The following is a 23,605-nucleotide window of genomic DNA, read 5'->3' as shown; positions in this document are numbered from 1 at the left end:
GACGCCCTCCCTCAAGCCAGGCACCCTCGGCCGCCGCGAAAGGACTAGTCTACGCTCGCTCCTTGGTGCCTAGATCGGCCAGGCTCATCCGCCCGAGAGGAGAGGGGTGTTGGAGGACCGAGAAGCAAAAACCGGGACTCTCCTACTGTCCCCCCATTATCACACACACACACACACACACACACACTCCCGCAGGAGCACCTTATGCGCGTGCGTGGGCGCAAAGCCCTCTCCCGCCCACGTGCGCGCCCCCAACCGGGGGCGCGCGCCGCGGCGGGCGGGAAAGCGCGCGGGAAGCCCCCAGCTGGCTCCCACTGTGGGGGAGGGACAACAGGAGGCGTTTGGAACGTGCCATTCTTGGAGAGAACGGGGGGATTTTCGTGCTGCGGTAGCATTTTTACCCCTCTCATTCGCCGACCGATCCGTTAGTTCCCCCCGTCCCCCGCCGCGATACGGAGCTCCGCGCCGCGGCCACGCTTCCTCCCTGCAGCCAGGCCCGGCCCCTCGAACCCAGCTCTGGCCTAAGCTATTCCCTCCGCCGCCGGAGCGGGGCGCTGCGCCACGCGCTGGGGCCGGAAATTCCCGCGGCCTGAGTGGAGGAACCCAAGCGGAGAGTGCGGCGCCGCCTTCCACCTCCCCAGGCCGGGCGGGGGTGTTGGGCCCAGCGAGGGCCAGGCTGCCTGAGTGGGGGCGGGGGCGGCCGCGTCTGAGGAGCCGCGGAATCGGCGGCTGGTGGATAGCCGCGGCGGGCAGGGAACCGGACGACGGGGGTGCTCCTCGAGAGCCGCTCGGCGAGCTGGGAGAGCCTGCGCCCCCGCACCCGGGCCCCCGCCCCCTCGCGGTCTCCGCCTCCTTGCCTCACACACCCCCAGGGCCGCCGGAGCCCAGGCCTTCTCGGCGCTTCTCCTCCTTCTATTCACACTCACCCTCGGACCCGGGTTGTCCTGCCATCCGCCGGCCTTGCTCTCTCCGAGGCGAGTCCTCGTTCTCAGGCTCTCCTTAAACACACACACAAGCACACGCCCGCTCGCTGGGCGGCCTTCTCCTCTTGGCCCTCCTCCTCCCCTCCTCACTTACGCCGCCGTCGGAGGAAGATTGATGTCCCTTCAGCATCATGCAGCCGCCGCCGAGGAAGGTGAGAATGCAGCTGGGGGTCTTTGGGGTTTTGGGGGGGATGCGTACAAGGAACGCGGCTGGGGCGACCACTGCGCCCCCTCCCCCTTTGCGCAAGGGGCCGTGACCACCGTCGTCTCGGGCTTGTCACTGAGTTGCCGCCGGCTCCTGGCGGGGGGCGCGCGTGTTTGGTGCCTTCGCGTCGGAGGGGCGGCCAGGGCTCGTCCCCTCCACCGCTCGGTAGACCCCCCCATCCCCAGACATTTCACAAGAGTTTCGGGTGTGCGTGTGTGTATGTGTATGTGTGTGTGTGTGTGTGTGTGTGAGAGAGAGCGAGCGCGCATGGCAGTGCTGCTCTCTGCAAAGTGCTTTCTCGGGGCTGCACCGAGAGGAGGCGGGGGAGCGAGCCCCTGCAGCTTGCAGAGCCTTTTGCTTATGTGATTGTTTAGTCTGCACCAGGTTTGAGCCCTCCGCCTGCTTGTCGCCACCCTCCCCCATTGGCAAATTTACAGGGAATTTGTTTCCAGCCTAGCCTTAATGTTTGGCTCGCTTTTCCCACGGGGCGACCGAAGAGAAGTCGCAATAGTCACCCCCACCCCAAGGGAAAACAAGAAATTAAGCAGTGAGCGGTCCTGTCTTTCTCTTCCCCATTCCTGCCCCGCCCCTCCGACTAGGGCTGTCCCCAGAAGAGAGAGAACCGGGCCGTGCTTGGCGTGTGAGCCGTGATCTAGGCTTCGGGTGGGAGTGACGGAGTGACGGGTGCTCCGGGCTTGTCAGCAGCTTCCCCGCTTCGCCTTTCCAGAACTGTTTCAATGTCCTCCTCCCAGTTTTCCCAGGGACTGAGGCTGTGTCCTTGTCTTTTCAATCCTGCAGATGGTTACTGAGGCTGTGTCTCCTCTGGGTGGAGGAGGCTGTTCTATCCTCCCCTTGTGGGCAAACATTTGCTGAATGCCTAACTCATTCGTATCTGCTCCCTCTTTTTTCTCTTTCTTAACCCGGGTTCTCCGGTTAAGTGAGTCTTTTTCTTTCACACACGTACACTTACCCCTCCAGTGGCCCTGCTTCGGCGATGGGGGTGTTCCAGGCCCACTGTAACCTGGATCCCGGCCTGGCGGGCGAGGCACTGGCCGGTTTGCATATACTGTTATAGCTGTTTGAAGTGGAAACGCCACGGGGACCGGCTTGCTGTGGTGGCTTAAAAGCACTGCATATGCTGAAAGGTCACTTTTGCTTTCTCCTTTGTGAGAAAGAGATTGTGATTTGATGTGCTGTCCAGCAAGTCGAGGGCATCATCCTGAGAGTGTGCTTCTCGTAGCCATTATGGAATAATTTAAGTAGTTGATTCATGCATATAATTTCATGATTGTGTACGTTTTGGTCATGAGATATTAGGCATTCTTATGGCCACTTCTCCCATCTATACTCTGCTCACCTCTCCTGATGTTTTAATGTCTTTGTATCCTTTTTGGAAGAAACAGAAGACAGACTCTTTTAAAGACCTGGATATGTATTGAGCTTGTACATGAAATGAAATGACTGGCAGTTTATTTTGCACCTCTTTAATCTGTAATTTTTATACTCATGTACTTTCATTTAGCCTCTGCTTCAGGTTGTTTTAGCTAGTTTTTTCATTAATTATCTGCAGTAAACAAAATTATATGGCTAATAATGGGTTTATGGTCCTCAGGGGAAAGGCAAGTAAGAGTTATATATTCTGACAAGTATTTCGTATTTTCCTTAAGTAATTTTTTTGTTGTTAAAGTTGCAGTAAGGCCTCATAAATATATGGTATGTTTTAGGTGAAAGTTACACAAGAACTGAAAAACATTCAAGTTGAGCAGATGACAAAACTTCAAGCCAAACATCAAGCAGAATGTGATTTGCTTGAAGATATGAGGTAAGGTTATAGTAAATAGTTTGAGAACTTCTGTATCTCTATTTCAAACAACCTTTGCATTACCAAGCCCCAGGAACTGATGATGGAATTTCCTTTTGGATTTCCTGCTTTAAGGCTCTTAGAGCTTTGACTCAGCTAGAAATTATAACTGGAATTAACACAATACAAACTTTTTTTCCTTTAGTGGAGAAACCTATAACCTACACATACTATTATGAAAAAACAAGGTTCTTACAAATTTATCAGTCAGATTATAATCACTGAAGTAGAAATTCTTATTTAAATAATTTTTCTGCTAAATTGACCTTTCTACATTTATTGACCTTAACGATTTCACATGGAATTTTAAACTGACGCATGGTTAATGGTTAATATCTGGGGGTGAGCCAGTCAATCTCAGATGATTATTAGAACATGATAAATATAACTTTGTCTTTGAACATTAAATTTAGTGGGAAATGTGTTTATCATATTTTATCACTAAAGTTACTTGTATCCCTATTCAAGATAACTTTGAATTAAAAAGATAAGGCGTCTTGCCAGCCTTGTGAAAGTCAATGTCTTTCTTTATAGAGGTAATGATGACTCATTTTATTGAAAGAAACACCACTGTTTTAACAATCTTATAATACAAACTGACAGTTCAACAAACATTTTTGTAAAGGAAAATGATTTGCATGTTGAAACAGAGTCGGTGCAATTATTTCCCTTTATTAATACATTTATTAAATTGGAATTGGGTCTGTAAGCCTCATCAGTTACTTATTTTTTCCTGTGGTGCACAACCTCATGTTGGTTTCATGAAAAATATTAACTATATGTTATTATAATAAAATTATATGTGTTTGGATAGCTGAATTGTTCGTAGCCCAAAGATTTTTACTTAGAGTTCCTTTTCCCCCCCCATATTTAATTTAGATACTAAATTAATATTTCTACTATTTACGTATCTTTTCAGGGTTTCTAAGGCATATTAATTTAGACTCATCCAAACTTGGATATACCAAGATCATTGTTTTCTGACTGAAAACTACTCTTTTTTTTTTAACTTTTAATTTTATATTGGCGTATAGGTGATTAGCAATGTTGTGTTAGTTTCAGGTGAAAACTACTCTATTTTAATTCTGTATTTGTTTCTTTGTTTTTCTTGTGGACACAGGGAAATTTTTAGACTTAAATAATTCCTGTGCAAGACACCTGAAACTTTTCATATGGTTACGAATTAAGCTTTTAACATTTATTAAGTGAATGAAGGTATTTTATATTTTAGTAGTTTAGGAAGGCAAATTTCCTTTGTAAGTAAAGATCCTCTGTGGGGTATGGATAGTCAGTAGTCATTAAGTCCTTTTGATTATATTCAAGAGACCTCTTGTTTGCATATTCTCTGTTTCCCCTGTTGCTTATACATTGATTTATGGTCAGCTATATGGACACGTCACTGCTAAATTGATGTAGATTGCTGCTCCTGTTGCTACTGTTTAGTTGTTTGTATTATTTCTGACTTCATCACATTTCACTAGCGTTGTTGCGGTAATATCCTAATTATTACTGTAGTGTTCTCATATCTTCCACCTCCCAATCTCTCCTTTTAAATCTGTTTTCCACGTTGTTACCAGTTAATTTTCTAATAATTGTTTATTTATTTGTTTTCTTTTTAAAAAAATTAATTAATTATTATTATTTTTGGCTACGTTGGGTCTTCGTTGCTGTGCATGGGCTTTCTTTAGTTGTGGCGAGCAGGGGCTACTCTTTGCGGTGCACCGGCTTCTCATTGTTGTGGCTTCTCTTGTTGTGGAGCATGGGCTTTAGGCTCGTGAGCTTCAGTAGTTGTGGCATGTGGGCTCAGTAGTTGTGGCTCATGGGCTCTAGAGCGCAGGCTCAGTAGTTGTGGTGCACGGGCTTAGTTGCTCCATGGCATGTGGGATCTTCCTGGACCAGAGCTTAAACATGTCCCCTGCACTGGCAGGCAGATTCTTTTTTTTTTTTTTAACATCTTTATTAGAGTATAATTGCTTTACAATGGTGTGCCAGTTTCTGCTTTATAACAAAGTGAATCAGTTATACATGTACATATGTCCCCATATCGCTTCCCTCTTGCATCTCTCTCCCTCCCACCCGGCAGGCAGATTCTTAACCACTGCACCACCAGGGAGGTCCCTCTAATAACATCATTTATTATGTATCAGGTTCTCTGTGGTCTTCAGGATAAAGACCAAACACTTTGTCATAGCACATGTGGCCCTTTGCAACCTAGGTACAAGCTACAAGCTTCATTTCCTGGCTTAGTTATTACCATTTCATGCCCATGCATATCCTTTCTCCTTATTCCCCCTGCCCTGGCCACTTAGGACTTCTGGTTATCTAATTGTATTCTCAACATTCATGCTTTTGTGCCCTCCTAATTTTCATCTGGCAAATTCTGGTTACCACTAAGTTTGCAAGTTTGATCTTCTCTGTGATCTCAAAGAATTTTGATTTTGTACATGCTTCTGGCTTCCCCCCTCATGTGAATTCCTTGAAGTCAGAGGCTAAGTCTTATTCATTTTTGTATATTTGTACCCTTTGTAAACAGCTGGCAGAATTGTTAAATGAATGTAACTGGTTATATTTACATGCAGCTTATTTGTGTTTAAGTGAGATATTGTATAAGCTCTGTTTGTAGGGGGCTGTAGTGATGTCTGTTGAGCTTGTGTTTTAATTTGATTCATGTAGGCACTTTAAAATGTACTGTGGCTATTTGATGTAGAGTATATCTGTATTTATATATAATATGTAAATACAGAGACTGTTGGTGCTCCAAGGATTCATGGATTCTTTATTATTTTAAAGGAGTCAGTGTGTTTTTCTTTGTATTAAATAAATGGGATGAATCCCTTCATTCCTATATAGTTGTGAGCAGAATACTGTATTACCTCCTAAAACATGAGTTTAGGTTTCTGATTTGCTTTTTCCCCCCCAATGGTAATACTGAATTGGAAATTGAAAATTTTTACTCTCAATATTCATAACTTTAATTGCTTGAGGAGGAAGTGGTCTGGCTTTGTTGATTTGTCTTAGCAAGTGGAATGACCTTTTAAAAAAATTCATTAGAAATCTCTGAACTTGGATTTTTATATGTATTATGTTACAAAGCATCTTGCCTGCTTTTCCTTTTTTGAGGCTCTCACCACCTTCCTCCCCAAAATCCCACAAATAGCTCTCCTTCTCACTGATGCACCCCCCACCAGTGTTATGCTCAATTTAAATTAGTATGAATTCACCCCTCAAAGTGCAAATACCTTTAATTCTTGACATAAAGAAGTAAGTAAGCAGAGAGAAATTTTTTGACTTTAAAAAAAGTTAAAAAAAAAAAAAAAGACCACAACACATTAAGCTGTAAATAGGAAAATTTTATTCTGGGTTATGGCTAGTTCCCACTCCCCTCCCCCCTTCTCATCTTCTGGAATTTTGAAAGGAGATCAATTATGATATAGTTTTTTTCCTTTGCTCTCTTCCCTTTCTTCAGTTCATTTGAGTTCCAGGGGTGCATGTAGAAGCTGGTGTGTTGGAGTAAAGTATGAGAAGGAAAGATAACTTATTTGTTGTTAATTAGGGACATTCCATGCTTTGGGGAGATTTTTATACTGAAGTGTTTCCTGTTGACTTTTGCTGTCAGCAGTAGACTAGCATACTTTACTTCCTTTTTCATTTATTATTTTTTATTCTCTCTTTGCTTTCTAGGGCCACTTATAAATAAGTTTCTAAATACTAGAGCCTATGAGTTGTGTATTAATATAATGTATTTCTTGTTTATTCTTATGATGTGCTAACTTGAGTCAGTAAAGAAAGTTCTTTGCAGGGATGCAGAATATAAAGAATTACCTTCTTAGCAGACATTTTTAGGTCATTATATAATATTGAAAAGTCATAGAATTTTAGAGTCAGGTGGATACTATGATGTTTGCTGATTTTATAGATGAAAATGGAAACCGAGACAGTTGATAGGAAGTGAATCATATTGAGGTGGACTCTTCAGTTATTTCTCCTAATTTCTAGGCTAGTGTACTTTCCCCTATATCTGTATTTCCCAACCTTCTAACCAAGGAACTCATCATGGCTCCCATTTTTGGAAATATTTTGCATATCAAAAAGTATATCAAAAAGTACATTTTTGTTTTATTTTTCACTTTTCATATACTGAGCTGTCAGTCAGCTTTGAGTCAGTATTTTAAAACTAGTAACATGAGTCCAGCCAAAAGCAAAGATACTTAAACTTTACCTCAGAGCAGGTTGAGGGTATGTGTGGTTTCTCACAGATGTTCTGAAAAATTTAACCTGGCTCAAGAAGCATTTGTCCTTTCTTTGCAGACATCTGGAGGTCTAGTGACCTCAAGTCAGGAATTGCTATACTATATGTTGCCTTCTCTAAACTGTAGGTTCATGGGAGTCACTGGGGATTGGATTCTGAAGTCTGTTGATGGAAGCTCTGAGACTTTTTTTCATTGTCTCAGAGACCTTTATGTCTAAAAGGGAAACTTAGAGGTAATCTGGTCTAGAGGGTTTTTTTAAAAACAGGTTTATTGAGATCTAATTCACTTGCCATCCAATTAACCCATTTAAAGTTTTTTTGTATATTCATAGGGTTTTACAACCATCACGATACTTTAACTTTAGAATATTTTTGTCCCTCCTACAGGAAACTACCTACTAACAGTCACTTCTCATCACCTTATCCAGCCTTAAGCAATTATTACTTTCGCTCTCTGTAGAAGCAGAATCTATATAAATGGAATCGAATCATACAATATGTGGTCTTTGGTGACTGGCTTTTAGTTAGCATAATGTTTTCAACTTTCATCCATGTTATAGTATCAATACTTCATTTCTTTTTTATTGCAGAATAATATTCCACTGTATGGATATACCACATTTTATTAATCTGTTCCTCAGTTGATGGACTTTTTTGGTATTATGAATAATGTTCCTTTGAGCAAATTTTTCTGTGGACTTATGTTTTCATTTATATTAGGTATATACCTAGTAGTGGAATTGTTGGGTCATATGGTAACGATATGTTTGACTTTCTGAGGAACTTTTCAAACTGTTTTCCAAAGTGGCTGTACCATTTTATATTCCCGCTAGCTATAATGTATGAAGGTTCCAGTTTCTAAACATTTTTACCAGTGTTTGTTATTGTCTGTCTTTTGATTATAGCCATTCTAGTAGGTGTGAAGTGGTATCATATTGTGGCTTTGATTTGCATTTCCCTAATAGCTTATGAAGTTGAGCATTTTTTCGTATGCTTAATGGCTATTTGCATATCTTCTTTGGAGAAATGTCTATTCAGATCCTTTGCCCATTTTTTAATTGGGTTATTTGTCTTTTTCTTATTGAGTTATAAAAGTTCTTTAAATATTTATCTTATCAGCTATATGATTTGCAAATATATGCAGTATTTGCAATATTTCTCCCACTCTGTGGAAGAATCACCTGAGGTAATTCTTATGTGCCCTAAATTTTGAGCACCACTGAAGTGGTGAAAAGAATAAGGACTTTGAAGATAGACCAGAGGTTGAAACTCAGCTCTGTCACTAATTCTGGATAATCTAGGACAAGTTACTAAGGTTCTCTGAGCCTCATATTTCATGTATGTAAAACAAGGTTAATGCTTACCTTTTTGCTTTTCTGTAAAAGTTAAATGAGATAGGTGAAATGCCAAGCATGGTAGATATTCACCATTGGTAGCTATAGGATGTTGTCTTATACAAGGTAACAAAATAAGTTATTGTGTTTTATTAATTCTAAGAAGCACATTTTTTTTTACATTCTTATATTTCTGAAATCCGGTTACATCTTACAGTTGATTTTGGTTGTGATGTGTTTGTCCTTGTCTCTTCATGCACAGAACTTGCAGAGTAGTTAGCAGCAAGCTTGAAAGAAAATCCCAGAGATAATGGTTTGAATACAAATGTTGGATCACCCAGGCTTTTGTAAAATAAATTTATTTATTTATTTATTTATTATTTTTGGCCTCATTGGGTCTTCATTGCTGCGCACAGCTTTCTCTAGTTGCGGCGAGCGGGGCTACTCTTTGTTGCGGTGCACGGGCTTCTCATTGCAGTGGCTTCTCTATTGCAGAGCTCGGGCTCTAGGCACGAGGGCTTCAGTAGTTGTGGCATGTGGGCTCAGTAGTTGTGGCTTATGGGCCCTAGAATGCAGGCTCAGTAGCTGTGGCACACGGTTTAGTTGCTCTGCGGCATGTGGGATCTTCCTGGACCAGAGCTTGGACCTGTGTCCCCTGCATTGGCAGGTGGATTCTTAACCACTGTGCCACCAGGGAAGCCCCCAACCCAGGCTTTTGATGGCACAGAGGATGATACTGTGTGGAAAAGCAGTAATGACTGATTCAAAAGTGATTCAGAAGAGTTTGAGCCTGAGTGTGACCAGTTTATGCACCAATTTATTCATTTACCTTTTAAAAATTGTGCACAAGAGTAATACATGCCAAAAATCTAATTAATGGGGACTTCCCTGATGGTCCAGTGGCTAAGACTCCATGCTCCCAATGCAGGGGTCCCGGGTTTGATCCCTGGTCAGGGAACTAGATCCCACATGCCACAGCTAAAGATCTCGCACACTACAACTAAAAGATCCAGCATGTCGCAACGAAGACCCGGTGCAGCCAAATAAATAAATAAATAAATATTTTTAAAAAATCTAACACAGTTTAAAAGAGCTCTTCTAATAAGTATAAATAAAAATTGTATCAATAAGTGATAGGGTATTGTATCAATTTAAATGGCAGCATTTTTTCTTAGTGGAACATAATGTGACTTGCAATCAGTGGAGTTTTAGATATGATGAAAATTGGAAGTAGCAGGTCAGGTGCTGTACCCTGGTCTTTTTCATTCATTCAGCAATCATTGTTTCTCAATCCAGTATTCTTTCAAATTAGAACTTGATGTAAATCATGAGAGGGAGAATTTTTTAAACAGAGTCATATGGAATTAAACTAAGGAGTAATAATGAAAGTTACCTACCACTTGGGTTAAGAACAGAAGTATTGAAGAATTTTTATGTGCCCTTTTCCTTGATTTGGTCTTTTTAGCCACACCCAAGTATATACGTATGGGAGATGGTGAAGATGATCTGAGTGGTAGGGTAGCTGATCACAGCTACTGGAATGAGTACCAGCTTAGAGATATACAACCTGGGTACGAATCCTAGTTGTTAATCTTTATTAATTATGTGAATTTGGCCACAAGTTACCACAAGTTACTTAAACTTTAGTGAGCCTCATATTTCTTATCTGTAAAATAATGATAATTATAATACCTTATGGGGCTATTTTGATAATTAAAGTAATGCACATAAAAGCTTTCTTGCATAGTGTGTGGAACATAGTAGGTGCTCAGCAGATGCATGTGGACTGTAATTTTGTTAAGTAATTGAGAACATCAGTTCAGAAATTATGGTCTTTGACTTACTCATCCTGTAAAGAGTTAACCTGTGAGTTAAAAAATGTAATGAACCTCAAAGATAAACTGTTCAAGTAATACCAAAGAATTTTCTTCACTAAGTTCAGCAGCCTTAGGTACCTTCCATCTTTCTGTGTGTTGATAATGATTCTCCTTATGATTGCTGGATGGCATACACAGTTCCAAGCATGCTATTCTCGTACAACATTAGGTGTTAAAAGAGAAAGGAAGTGCCGTTTCTTCTCATGCAAAATTTCCCCCTTTACCTTCCCTCCTTTCCTTTTACTAGGGGAGACAGTTTCTACCAGAAATTGTCTCAGAAGACTTTACCTTGTATCTCATTGGCTGAGTTTGCTTCATATGCCCCTGCAGCCTAGCTGCAAAGGAGGCTGGGAATGTGATTACCTTCTTGGAGAGGTGGTCTTTGCCAGTAAGAAATAGGTATTGGTTGCAGTAGTATGGCTTTTCCACGTTACTGTTTGCCCTGTTTGCCACAGGGACCCATTTCTAATTTACTCCTAGTGTTTTCCGTAAAAGTGTAAAAAGTGTGTTGACTTTAGATTATGAAAGATATAGCTAGAATTCCAGTTTTCCCAAGCAGATTGGGAATAAGAGACTCCTTAGAAACCATTTGTATCCCCTCCTTTCAACTGCTTTTAAGTTCAGTGTCTTAGGCTGGGAGTAGTAGGTTTTTGTATTTACCATAGGCAATGGGCCAGTAGGCCAATGGCCTCTTAGGATTCTTCTGTTAAGAATACTTAAGAGTGGTTAAATACATATCTTGCCACTTTTGGTTTTCTGATAATTTGGGGAAATCGTGGTCTAAGGGCCCTCCAGGTAGTTTCATTTTTGCTGAACTCCTTTTACTTCTCAGGTGAAAGCGTTAATAAGTAGTAAAGCGGCTAAACTGAAAGCAGGGAAGGACAAATGAGAGCTAGAATCACTCCTAGAAATTGAGGATTGGCAATTCAGTCATGAAAGTATAGAGAATGCAGCCTTTTACCTGAGGAGGCCTGTGGTGATAAGTTGATGTTTTTCTTTGTAAATTCTTCGAATGTTCATTTGAATCCCACAGATGCTGTCTGTTTTGATGGTGTCAATCTTCAGGAATGATCTGATGCATAAGCAGGAGTTAGTTAGTCTGGTTTGTGCTGTTGGCTCTTCAGTGACTAATTTGGGAACTAGGCACAGAAACGCAACCCTCTAGTTTGTTCCATTGCTGCAGATTTCCTGTCATGTGTTGGTCAGGACTAACTTAATAGAATCTTAGCTGATATTTTTATTTCATTTTATTGTTTCCTCACAGTATTCCTTGGTCATGCTTTAACATTCCATTTGATCTCCTTTTTGGCATTCATGTATGAGTGTCTTGTCATCCAGATGTTTTCTGTTTTGTGAACTTTGAAATAATCCCAATTCAAAAAGAAAATGTTATTTCTAGTGTTATGTAAAGTGTTACCATGTCTGTGGTCCCACAGGAAACAACTGGGAATGTATATCCCTTGATTATATTTTAGTGTTATTTGTTTTCCCCCCATTGGTGGCTGGAGAAGGGGGCGAGAGGCAGAGACTTTTTATTATATACCCTTTTTGGTAAGTTTTGAATTTGGAACTATGTGAATATTATCTACTCTTAAAACTAAAATTAAATGATTCAGTGTTGGTGAATATTTTATTGCTTGTCTGTTAAAGATAACATACTATAAGAATTTATATTAGTTGATGCTAAAATGTCATTTTTGGCTTTTAGTTAGTTTTTAGTGAAGTTATTTTCATCATTAATAGACTTTACAGTTTATTTCTAATATATACCAAGTATTAAGAATACTTGATTCACAAACTTCATAAAATGATTGGTCTCAAGCTGGTTGTTGTTCAGAGTTGGGGAAACAGGCTCTGTGTATTACTATGTTCTTTTCTTTGTGTGTTGTGGAATTGTTTTGTTTCCAAACAAGCAAACATATTGGGTGGTTAGATTGGTTAGATTGATTAGATTGGTTAGATTGATGTCCAGGCTCAAATTTTATTTTAGTTAACTTTATTCAAAGGTTTTATATCAAAGTCATCATTTAACATATTGTTTCTATGGTAAAATGTATTTTGCATTATTAGCCAACTTTCTCCATGGGAAATTCTTTCATCTGTTTTACTCTAGAGGTATTTTATATACTAGTTTTCTCAGCTATATTGACCTAATTGAATATTTTTGGTACTCCATTTGCTTCCCTTGCATTTTTAGCTGTATCTTTCTATTTTTCAGGTGGTTGTTTTAGGTGTTACACCATGCATCTTTAATCACTCATTGTATACCTTGAGTTAATATTATACCATGCCACATAAGACACTTACAACAGTCCAGTTCTAATTACTCCATCCCAGACTTTGTGCTGCATACTTTATAAACCTAATAGTACAATGTTAGTTTTGCTTTAAACACAGTTATCTTTTAAACAGATTAAGAGAAGGAAAAAAACTTTTATATTTACCAGTTTTGACTCTCTTCCCTTCTTGAGACCAATACATAGGTTTGAGTTTCCATCTGGTATCATTTCCGTTTCGGTTGAAGAACTTCCTTCAGCATTTCTAGTGCAATTCTGCTGGTGGCAGTTCTCTTAGCTTTCACTTATCTGAAAGTGTCCTTATTTCACCCTCATTTTTGGAAGGTAATTTTTGCTGGATATAGAATTCTGGATTGACAATTGGTCACTCCATTATCCTCTGGCTTCATTGTTCCCGATGAGAAGTTAGTTATTATTTATATACTTGTCTTGTCCTCTTGTATCTAATGTGCTCCCCCCCACTTTCTGATAGCTTTTTTCCTCCTTTTTATTGTTTTTCTGCAGTTTGAATGTGATGTGACTAATGTAAGTACCTTTGTAATTATTTTTCTTGGGGGTTCATGTAACTTTTTGGATCCATAGGTGATGTTTTTCAACAAACGTGGGAAATATGGGGCTATTATTTTTTCAACTATTTTTTTCTGCCCCACTCTCTCTTCTTTCCTTTTTGGACTCTAGTTACACGTGTGTTAAACTGTTTGATAATCTGTGTTCTTCAGATTGGATAATTTTTTAAAAATTAATTAATTAATTTATGGCTGCATTGGGTCTTTGTTGCTGTGCACGGGCTTTTCTCTAGTTGTGGCGAGCGGGGGCTACTCTTTGTTGTGGTGCTTTTCCCCCCTGATTATGAGTCACGTTTCCTGCTTATTTGCATATCTAATAATTTTTTATTATTTGGACATTGTGGATGACACAGTATAGGAAGTTTCGACTGCGTCATCTTTCTTTAATGAGTGTTGAGTTTTGGGGTTCCACTGAAAGCCTGTGTGTCCAAGGTGTGCAGCATTATCTCCACTCTGGCTGAATTGGAATTCCAGTGTGTCCCAGCAGTGTGCGGTTTCTGGTATCTGTTCGGCTCTCAGGCCTGCAGTAGTGACTCTCCTAGGCCTCATGGAGTCTCACCCTGGCTTATGTGTGGCCTAATACTCAGGCAAGGATGCTCAGGGAACCCCCATGCAGATTGCTGGGGCCACCCCTTCTCATTGTTGTCTCCTCTCTAGTACCCTGTCCTACAAATTCTAGCCTCTTCAGTAGCCCAGAACTGTGATCTCTGCATCTCAATTCAGTGAGACCATCATGCTTGGCTTAGGCTCCACTTCCCTGTGATGGAGTTGGGAAAGTGTCTCGGGCAGAAAGCTGGAGCAGATGTGGTACACACTTCCTTTGTGCCAGTTTCATACCTAAAAATAGTAGAGTCATATATTTTGTCTAGTTCTATAGATGTTACTTGAGGAGGGCTAGTCTGGTACCAGTTACTTCATCATGGCTAGAAATGTAAGTCTACTTCTCAGATGTATTGGAAGAAGATATTTAACTGATTATGAATTTATATATGTTTAACATCTACCTATCTAAATTAATCCTTTGCTTTTGGATATATGAATTTGGATATTCCCTATAAAATGTATGTATTCTGTAGCACAAAAATTTTTTAACAGCTTTATTAAGATATAATTTTTATAAAAAGGACATGCTATGTAAAAAAAAAGATGTCATTGATATATTATGTAATGCACTTATATAAACTGTATAATTCATTGGCTTTTGGTATATTCACAGAGTTGTGCATCTATTACCACAGTCAATTTTAGAACATTTTCATTATGCTAAGAAGAACCCTGCACCCCTTAGCCATTACCCTTCCCTTTTCCCCCCATTTGCCCAGCCCTAGGCAACCACTAATCTACTTTCTGTAGGTTTATTTGTTCTGGACATTCATATAAATGGAATCATACAATATGTGGTCTGTTGAGACTGTCTTCTTTCACTTGGCATAAGGTTTTCTAGGTTCATCAGCATTTTAGCATCTATCAGTACTTTATTCCTTTTTATTGTTTGGATATACACTTTTTTGTTTGTTTGTTTTGCTTTTTACTGTAACATTTTAAAATTGAGATATAATTGACATATAACATTCTTTTCAATTTAGGTGTACAACATAAAAATTTGATATATGCATATATTGCAAATGATCGCAGTAAGTCTAGTTAACATCCATATAGTTACAAATTTTTTCTTGTGATGAGAACTTTTAAGAGCTTTTACTCTCTTAGCAACTATCAAATATACAATACAGTCTTGCTAACTATAGTCACCATGCTGTACATTATATTCCCAGGACTGACTTATCTTATAACTGGAAGTATGTACCTTTTGACCCCCTTTACCCATTTCACCCACTCTCTGCCTCTGGCAACCACTAATCTGTTCTCTGTATCTATGAGTTCAATTTTTTTTTTTTTCCTTAAAGATTCTACATGTGAGTAAGATCTTGTCTTTCTCTGTCTGAATTGTTTCACTAAGCAAAATGTCCTCAAGGTCCATCCATATTGTCACAAATGGCAGGACTTCCCTCTTTTTTTATGGCTGAATAATTTTCCTTTGTGTGTATTTTTGTGTATACATGTGTATATGTCGATATACATATCACATTTTCTTTATCTGTTCATCCATCCATGGTCACTTAAATTGTTTCCATGTCTTGGCTATTGTTAACAATGCTGAGATGAACACAGGGATGCATATATCTCTTCAAGAGAGTGATTTTATTCCATTTAGATACATACCTAGAAGTGGAATTGCTGGATCATGTGGTAATTCTATCTTTAATCATTTGAGGAAACTTCATACTGTTTTCCATAGTGGGTGTACCAGTTTGCATTCCCACCAGCAGTGTACAAGGGTCCCCTTTTCTCCACACTCTCACCAAACACTTGTAATTTTTTTCCTTTTTGATAATAGGTATTCTAACAGGTGTGAAGTGGTATCTCATTGTGGTTTTGATTTACATTTCCCTGATGATTGGTGATGTTGAGGACCTTTCACTTATCTGGCCATCTGTATGTCTTCTTTGGAAAATGTCTATTCAGCTTCTCTACCCAGTTTTTGTTTTTTTTTAATGTTTATTTATTTATTTGGTTGTGCCAGGTCTTAGTTGTGGCTCACGGGCTCCTTAGTTGTGTCAGGCAGGCTCCTTAGTTGCGGCCCGAGGGCTCCTTAGTTGTGCATGCAAACTCTTAGTTGCGGCACACGTGTGGGATCTAGTTCCCTGACCAGGGATCGAACCCGGACCTCCTGCATTGGGAGCTCGGAGTCTTATCCACTGCGCCACCAGGGAAGTCCCTCTGCCCATTTTTTAATTGAATTGTTTTTCTCTCTTGAATTGTATGAGATCTTTATATATTTTGGATAATAGTCCCTTATCAGATATGATTTGCAAATATTTTCTATCATTCTGTAGGTTGCCTTTTCATTTTGTTGATGGCTTCCTTTACTGTGCAGAAGATTGATATAGTCTCACTTGTTTATTTTTGCTTTTTTTGCCTTTGTTTGTGCCATCTATAATGTAAAATATTAAAGATGATAGAAGGAGGGTGCCATTCTCTGGTAATTCCTTGAGTCAGGCTTTACTCATTATTATCATTAATCATCATCATCATCATCATCATCTAATTCAAGGAATGACCAGAGGGTGTCACTCAAGAATGACAGTTCTTAGGCTTCCCTGGTGGCGCAGTGGTTGAGAGTCTGCCTGCCGATGCAGGGGACACGGGTTTGTGCCCCGGTCCGCAAAGATCCCACATACCGTGGAGCGACTGGGCCCGTGAGCCATGGCCGCTGAGCCTGCACGTCCGGAGCCTGTGCTCCGCAACAGGAGAGGCCACAACAGTGAGAGGCCCGCATACTGCAAAAAAAAAAAGAATGACAGTTCTCATGTTTTCCTAACATATGTATCTGGATCTGTTGGCTTTTTAGCTATATTTCTTTGCATTATTATTTTTTGTGGCTGCCCTGGTGATTACAATATACATCCTTAATTATTTACTGTCTATGTGCAGTTAATATTTTACCACTTCAGATAAATTGTAGAAGTGTTATATCCATCTAGGTCCATATCTACCCTTCTTTCCTTTATGCTAAAGTGATTATTTGAAGTATATCTACACACATTATAAACCCCACAAGACAATGTTACAATTTTTGCTTTAAACTGATATATGGTTTGTAAGTAAATTAAGAGGGAAAAGGCAAAAGTTCTAGAAGTCTTTTGTATTTACCTGGATATTTACCATTTTCAGTGCTTTCCATTCTTTTCTGGAGATTTGAGTTTCTATCTTGAATCATTTCCTTTCATCCTGGAGAACTTCCTTTAGCATATCTTTTTTTTTTTCCTTATAATTTTTTCAGCTTTACTGAGATATAATTGACATGTAACATTGTGTAAGTTTATGGAGTAGATGTGTTGATTTGGTACACATGTATTGTGAAATGATTACCACAGTAGCTTACTTAATACCTCCATCACCTCACATAATTACCATTTCTTTTTTGTGGTGAGAACATTTAAGATCTACTCTCTTAGAAACTTTCAAGTAACCAATGCAGTATTGTTAACTATAATCACCAGGCTGTACATTAGGATCCCAGAACTTTTCCTATAATGAAAGTTTGTATACTTTGATGAACATCTCCCCATTTCCCCCACCCCCCAGCCCCTGGCAACTACCATTCTACACTCTGTTTCTGTGCGTTTGGCTTTTTTAGATTCCACATATAAGTGAGATCATACAGTATTTGTCTTTCTCTGACTTATTTCACTTAGCATAATGCTCTCAATGTCCATCCATGTTCTTGCAAATGGCAGGATTTCCTTCTTTCTCATGGCTCAATAATATTCCATTGTATATGTGTCATTCACATATATACATATGTATATATAATTCATATGTCATTTGTGTGTATGTGTATATATATATACACTGTGATTCTTTATCCATTAATTTGTTGACAGACATTTAGGTTGTTTCCGTATCTTGGCTATTGTCAGTATTCTGCAGTGAACATGAAGGTGTAGATATCTCTTTGAGATAGTGATTTTGTTTGCTTCAGATATATATCCAGAAGTAGAATTGCTGGATCATTTGGTAGTTCTACTTTTAATTTTTTGAGGAACCTCCACACTGTTTTCCACCGTAACTATACAAATTTACATTCCCACCAACAGTCCACAAGGCTTCGCTTTTCTCCACATCCTTACCAACACTTGTTATCTCTTGTCATTTTGGTGACAGCCATTCTAACAAGTGTGATGTGGTATCTCATTGTGTGTTTTTTTTTTTTTTTTCCTGTGGTACGCGGGCCTCTCACTGCTGTGGCCTCCCCCGCTGCGGAGCACAGGCTCTGGACGCGCAGGCCCAGTGGCCATGGCTCACGGGCCCAGCTGCTCCCCGGCATGTGGGATCCTCCCGGACCGAGGCACGAACCTGTGTCCCCCGCATCAGCAGGCGGACTCTCAACCACTGCGCCACCAGGGAAGCCCCTCATTGTGGTTTTGATTTGAATTTCCATTTAGTGTATCTTGAAGTTCAGGTCTGCTGGTGACAGTTTTGTTTTATGTGAAAATTTCATTATTTAGTCTTCATTTTGAGGGTATAATTGCTGGGTAATGATCTCTGGCTTGACAATTTTTTTTTTTTTTAATCTAAGTGTAGTTGGTTTTTACAATGTTGTGTTAGTTTCTGGTGTACAGCAAAGTGATTCAGTTATATATATGTACACACACACATGTGTGTGTATTCTTTTCAGATTATCTTCCATTACAGGTTATTACAGGATATTGAATATAGTTCCCTGTGCTATACAATAGGACCTTATTGTTTATCTATTTTATATGTAGTAGTGTGTATCTGTTACACTCCTATTTTATCCCTCCCACTGCCCCCCCCCTTTGGTAACTCTCTTTTCTGTCTGTGAGTCTGTTTCTGTTTTGTAAATAAGTTCATTCATATCATTTTTTAGAGTCTACATATAAGTGATATCATATGATATTTGTCTTTCTCTGTCTGACTTACTTCACTTAGTATGATAATCTCCAGGTCCATCCATGTTGCTGCAAATGGCATTATTTCATACTTTTTTATGGCTGAGTAATATTCCATTGTATTTATATACCTCATCTTCTTTATCCATTCATCTGCTGATGGACATTTAGGTTGTTTTCATGACTTGGCTATTGTAAATAGTGCTGCTGTGAACACTGAGGTGCATGTACCTTTTCAAATTAAGAGTGTTCTCTGTATATATGCCCAGGAGAGGGATTGCTGGATCATATGGTAGCTTTATTTATTTTTTTTTTGTGGAACTTCCATATAGTTTTCCATAGTGGCTGCACCAATTTACATTCCCACCAATAGTGTAGGAGGGTTCCCTTTTCTCCTCACCTTCTCCAGCATTTATTATTTGTAGACTTTTTGGTGATGGCCATTCTGACCAGTGTGAGGTGATACCTTGTAGTTTTGATTTGCATTTCTCTAATAATTAGTGTTGTTGAGCATCTTTTCATGTGCCTGTTGGCCACTTGTGTGTCTTCTTTGGAGAAATGTCTGTTCAGCTCTTCTGCCCATTTTTTGATTGGGTTTGTTTTTTTGATGTTGAGCTGTATGAGCTGTTTGTATATTTTGGAAATTAAGCCCTTGTTGGTCACATCATTTGCAAATATTTTCTCCCATTCTATAAGTGGTCTTTTTATTTTGTTTTTGGTTTCCTTTGCTGTGAGAAGCTTATAAATTTGTTTAGGCCCCACTTCTTTGGGTTTTTTTTAATATAATTCTGAATATACTCTATTTTTTAATAAATTTATTTATTTATTTTTATTTTTGCCTGTGTTGCATCTTCGTTGTGGTGTGCAGGCTTCTCATTGCGGTGGCTTCTCTTGCTGTGGACTGTAGGCTCTAGGCACACGGGCTTCAGTAGTTGTGGCACGCAGGCTCAGTAGTTGTGGCTTGTGGGCTCTAGAGCGCAGGCTCAGTAGTTGTGGCACACGGATTTAGTTGCTCTGTGGCATGTGGGATCTTCCCAGACCAGGGCTCAAACCTGTGTCCCCTGCATTGGCAGGCGGATTCTTAACCACTGCACCACCAGGGAAGCCCCCACTTGTTTATTTTTGCTTTTATTTCTGGGATATACCACGTTTCATTTACCCATTTATCAGTTGATGGACATTTGGGTTGTTTCACTTTTGGCTATTATGAATAATGCTTCTGTGAACATTCACGTACACATTTTTTTCCATGTACGTGTGTTTTCCTTTCTTTTGGGTATATGCCTACATGTGGAATTGCTGGGGAATGTCTTAGCTCTATCTTTATTTTTGTTTGTTTACTTATTTATTTACTGATTTGGCCACACAGCATGTGGGATCTTAGTTCCCTGACCAGGGATTGAACCTGTGCCCCCCTGCAGTGGAAGTGTGGGGTCTTAACCACTGGACTGCCAGGGAAGTCCCTCTTTACTCTGTCTTTAAATGTTTAAGGAACTGCCAGACTGTTTACCAAAGGGACTGCACCATTCTATATTCCCACAAGCAATGTATTGTTCTGATTTCTCCATATTCTTGCCAACACTTGTTGTTGAACATTAATTATATCTCAGAGCCTCCCAGCACCTATGCATTCTGTCATCATCACCATCATCACCATCATCATCCCCGTTTTGTAGATGAGGAGACCGAGGCTCAGATTGGTTAAGTGACTTGCCCAAGATCAGAGTACTAAGCAATTAAACATCTAGGTTTGAACATAGGTGTATGCCTGACTTTAAAGTTTAAGTTCTTTGTCCATTGAAAACTATTGGTATATGATATATATATCATTTGAAATCAAGGGAAATTTCATCGTATTTCCAAGCAGTGAGAGCACCTATGTAGATAGATATTTTCTCAGCCTTTATTAGCTTTTGGCAGGAATCCATTGAATATAGGAACATCTTTTCCCTGGTTTTGATAGCTGTACTGAGTTTTCTTGAAAGTAGAAGACAGATGTCTTTCAGGATTATTTTAAATAACTGGGGCACAGCATTTTCAGTGCCCAGCATGTCTAGATATTTGGGAGGGAGTGTCTTGTTTCAAGAGTTACTACTTAGAATAGATACCAAAGAAGAGGTGTAAGATTCAGTGCCTTGCAGATCTTTCAGTCTGGCTGATTAGTACAGGATGGAAGAAGATCCACTGCCTGGAGTTTCATGTTTTTTCAGATGCAGGATTGTTGAAGGACTGTGTGAAAACTGGACTTTTAGAGATCTTTTGGCTCTTCCAATAATTATATCTGGGGTTTAGGTTGTATTTTGAGATGTTTCCATAGTCAAAAATGCCTTATCTATTTTTTTTTTTTTTTGGTTGTTGTTATAAGTTAAGACCAGGAAGTTTCGTGGTCTCGGGGCGAAGGATACCATTTCTGAATAGAACTAAAGTCTTGCTATGCAGCGAGGTTTTTTCTGGCCACCTAATTATGTTTATTTTTAACCTTTTGGCAATGTACCTAAAATAAAATATACTCCATTAATAGCTTAGAATCAGCTCATACTGGGTGGTAGAAATGTATATAATCTCATGATACTTTATATTAGTAAACTCACTTTAATAAAAAAAATTATTCTTTACATGTTTGAAACTAATAGGTTGCAAAAGTTATTGAAATGCTTTTTATGTAGAAAATAGGTGCCTATTAGCTAATTATGTTGTTTCATTTTGTATAGCTGTGTGCATGAGGACAAAAGAATAATCATAAATTTACTTACAGGAAAATAATTAGATTTTCAAAGTTTCATTAGTTTATAATAAATATGGAAGAATAATAGTAGCAAACTGTAAAACTTAAAATTTTTTAAATGACTTTGACAGTGGCCTATTTTGTTAATATAGCATCTTTTGACATTGATTTAGGTCTAGTCTTGATATATTAGTACACATGTATTAAAATTAAGTCTTCACACCTCCTATATGTTATACATCAGTATCGTTTTAAGGAAGGAGAAAGCAAGGAAAAAGATCTGAGATTAATTTTATGTAACTGGCAGGCAGAAAACTGAAAGATTTATGATGTACTATCTTTTAAATGTACAGTGTAATTCAAGTATGAGGAATAAGACGTATCTTGCACTCATGATGTTTAAAGACAATGTAGTAAAAAATTATGTTAGCTTTTATTTACATCCTATAGAAATAGCAAAAGTTTTCATTTGATTAAAATGTTTGATATTTGTTCCTTGCCATGATCTCAAAAGAATGTGTGTTCCATTTTAATAAAAGATTATCTGACTAATGAATGTCTCCCACTCTTCCTGGCAAAGAAAACTTGGCATCTTAAATTGAGTCTTAAGCATGATATATCATAGATGAAAACATTTAGAGTCATGGTATTCAAAGGGGAACTTGATTATGGATCTCCCAACAAAATGATTCTGGCAACTTTGTTAATATTGATAAAATCGTAATGGAAGGTTATTTTTTTTTTACTTAAAAATGCAGCTTTAGGGCTTCCCTGGTGGCGCAGTGGTTGAGAGTCCACCTGCCGATGCAGGGAACACGGGTTCGTGCCCCGGTCCGGGAAGATCCCACATACCGCGGAGCACCTGGGCCCGTGAGCCATGGCCGCCGAGCCTGCGTGTCCGGAGCCTGTGCTCCGCAACGGGAGAGGCCACAACAGTGAGAGGCCCGCATACCGCAAAAAAAAAAAAAAAAAAAAAAAATGCAGCTTTAGGTGGGTTTCTTTTTTTAGCTTTTAAAAAAAATTTTTATTTATTTTTGGCTGCTGTGGGTCTTTGTTGCTGTGCACAGGCTTTCTCTAGTTGCGGAGAGGGGCTACTCTTCGTTGAGGTGTGCGGCCTTCTCATTGCGGCAGCTTCTCTTGTTGCGGAGCATGGGCTCTAGGCACGTGGGCTTCATTAGTTGCGGTGCATGGGCTCCGTAGTCGCGGCGCACGGACTTATTTGCTCCACGACATGTGGGATCTTCCCGCACCAGAGATCGAACCCGTGTCCCCTGCATTGGCAGGCGGATTCTTTTTTTTGCGGTACGCGGGCCTCTCACTGCTGTGGTCTCTCCCGCCGCGGAGCACAGGCTCTGGATGCGCAGGCTCAGCGGCCGTGGCCCACGGGCCCAGCCACTCCGCAGCATGTGGGATCCTCCCGGACCGGGGTACGAATCCGTGTCCCCCGCATCGGCAGGCGGACTCTCAACCACTGCGCCACCAGGGAAGCCCTGGCAGGCGGATTCTTAACCACTGCGCCGCCAGGGACGTCCCTAGGTGGGATTTTTTTAACCCTTTCTTTCCCAGGTCTTTTGTGTGTGTGTGCCATGAGATCAACACTTTTGAAAAATGAGAGGACATAGTAATCTTCTGTCATCATGCAGTTTTTACTGAATTGACCTAATACTGCTTAAAGGATGTTATGATAAAATTCATTAGAAGGTTTCTTGTGACTGTCTTCATCTTAGGGCCTATCCATGACAAACTTGGACTTCAATTTCTTTGTGATGAAATTATCTGTTTTCAGGTAACTCATTTTGACAGCATTATTTCTCTTTATTTATAGTACATCAAGAGCTGAAAGGCAAAGAAGTTTAAAGATGCCCAATTAAAATAAGTCAGTTGCCGCTTCCCTGGTGGTGCAGTGGTTGAGAGTCCGCCTGCCGATGCAGGGGACATGGGTTCGTGCCCCCGTCTGGGAGGATCCCACATGCTGCGGAGCGGCTGGGCCCGTGAGCCATGGCCGCTGAGCCTGCGCGTCTGGAGCCTGTG

At 39.9% G+C, this 23,605-nt stretch overlaps 1 protein-coding gene across 3 annotated transcripts in view; it reads left to right on the top strand.

The window, feature by feature from the left end:
• Window positions 1–888: 888 nt before the first annotated feature.
• FCHSD2 (FCH and double SH3 domains 2) overlaps window positions 889–23,605 on the top strand; it is a 298,533-nt gene continuing 275,816 nt past the window's right edge. The window contains exons 1-2 of one of the 3 annotated variants that reach the window (XM_007448070.1): window positions 889–1,135; window positions 2,913–3,010. In XM_007448070.1, the coding sequence (XP_007448132.1) occupies window positions 1,115–1,135; window positions 2,913–3,010 (119 nt within the window). In that variant the 5' untranslated portion in view covers window positions 889–1,114. The remainder of the gene's footprint in view (window positions 1,136–2,912; window positions 3,011–23,605) is intronic. The other 2 variants (XM_007448071.1, XM_007448069.1) reach the window with 2 other exon arrangements.

Source organism: Lipotes vexillifer, unplaced genomic scaffold, assembly GCF_000442215.2.
Source record: "Lipotes vexillifer unplaced genomic scaffold, Lipotes_vexillifer_v1.1 scaffold640, whole genome shotgun sequence".
Classification (NCBI taxonomy): Eukaryota; Metazoa; Chordata; class Mammalia; order Artiodactyla; family Lipotidae; genus Lipotes; species Lipotes vexillifer.
The sequence above is the reverse complement of the archived record's forward strand: the minus strand, read 5'-3'. Positions and strand labels throughout refer to the sequence as shown.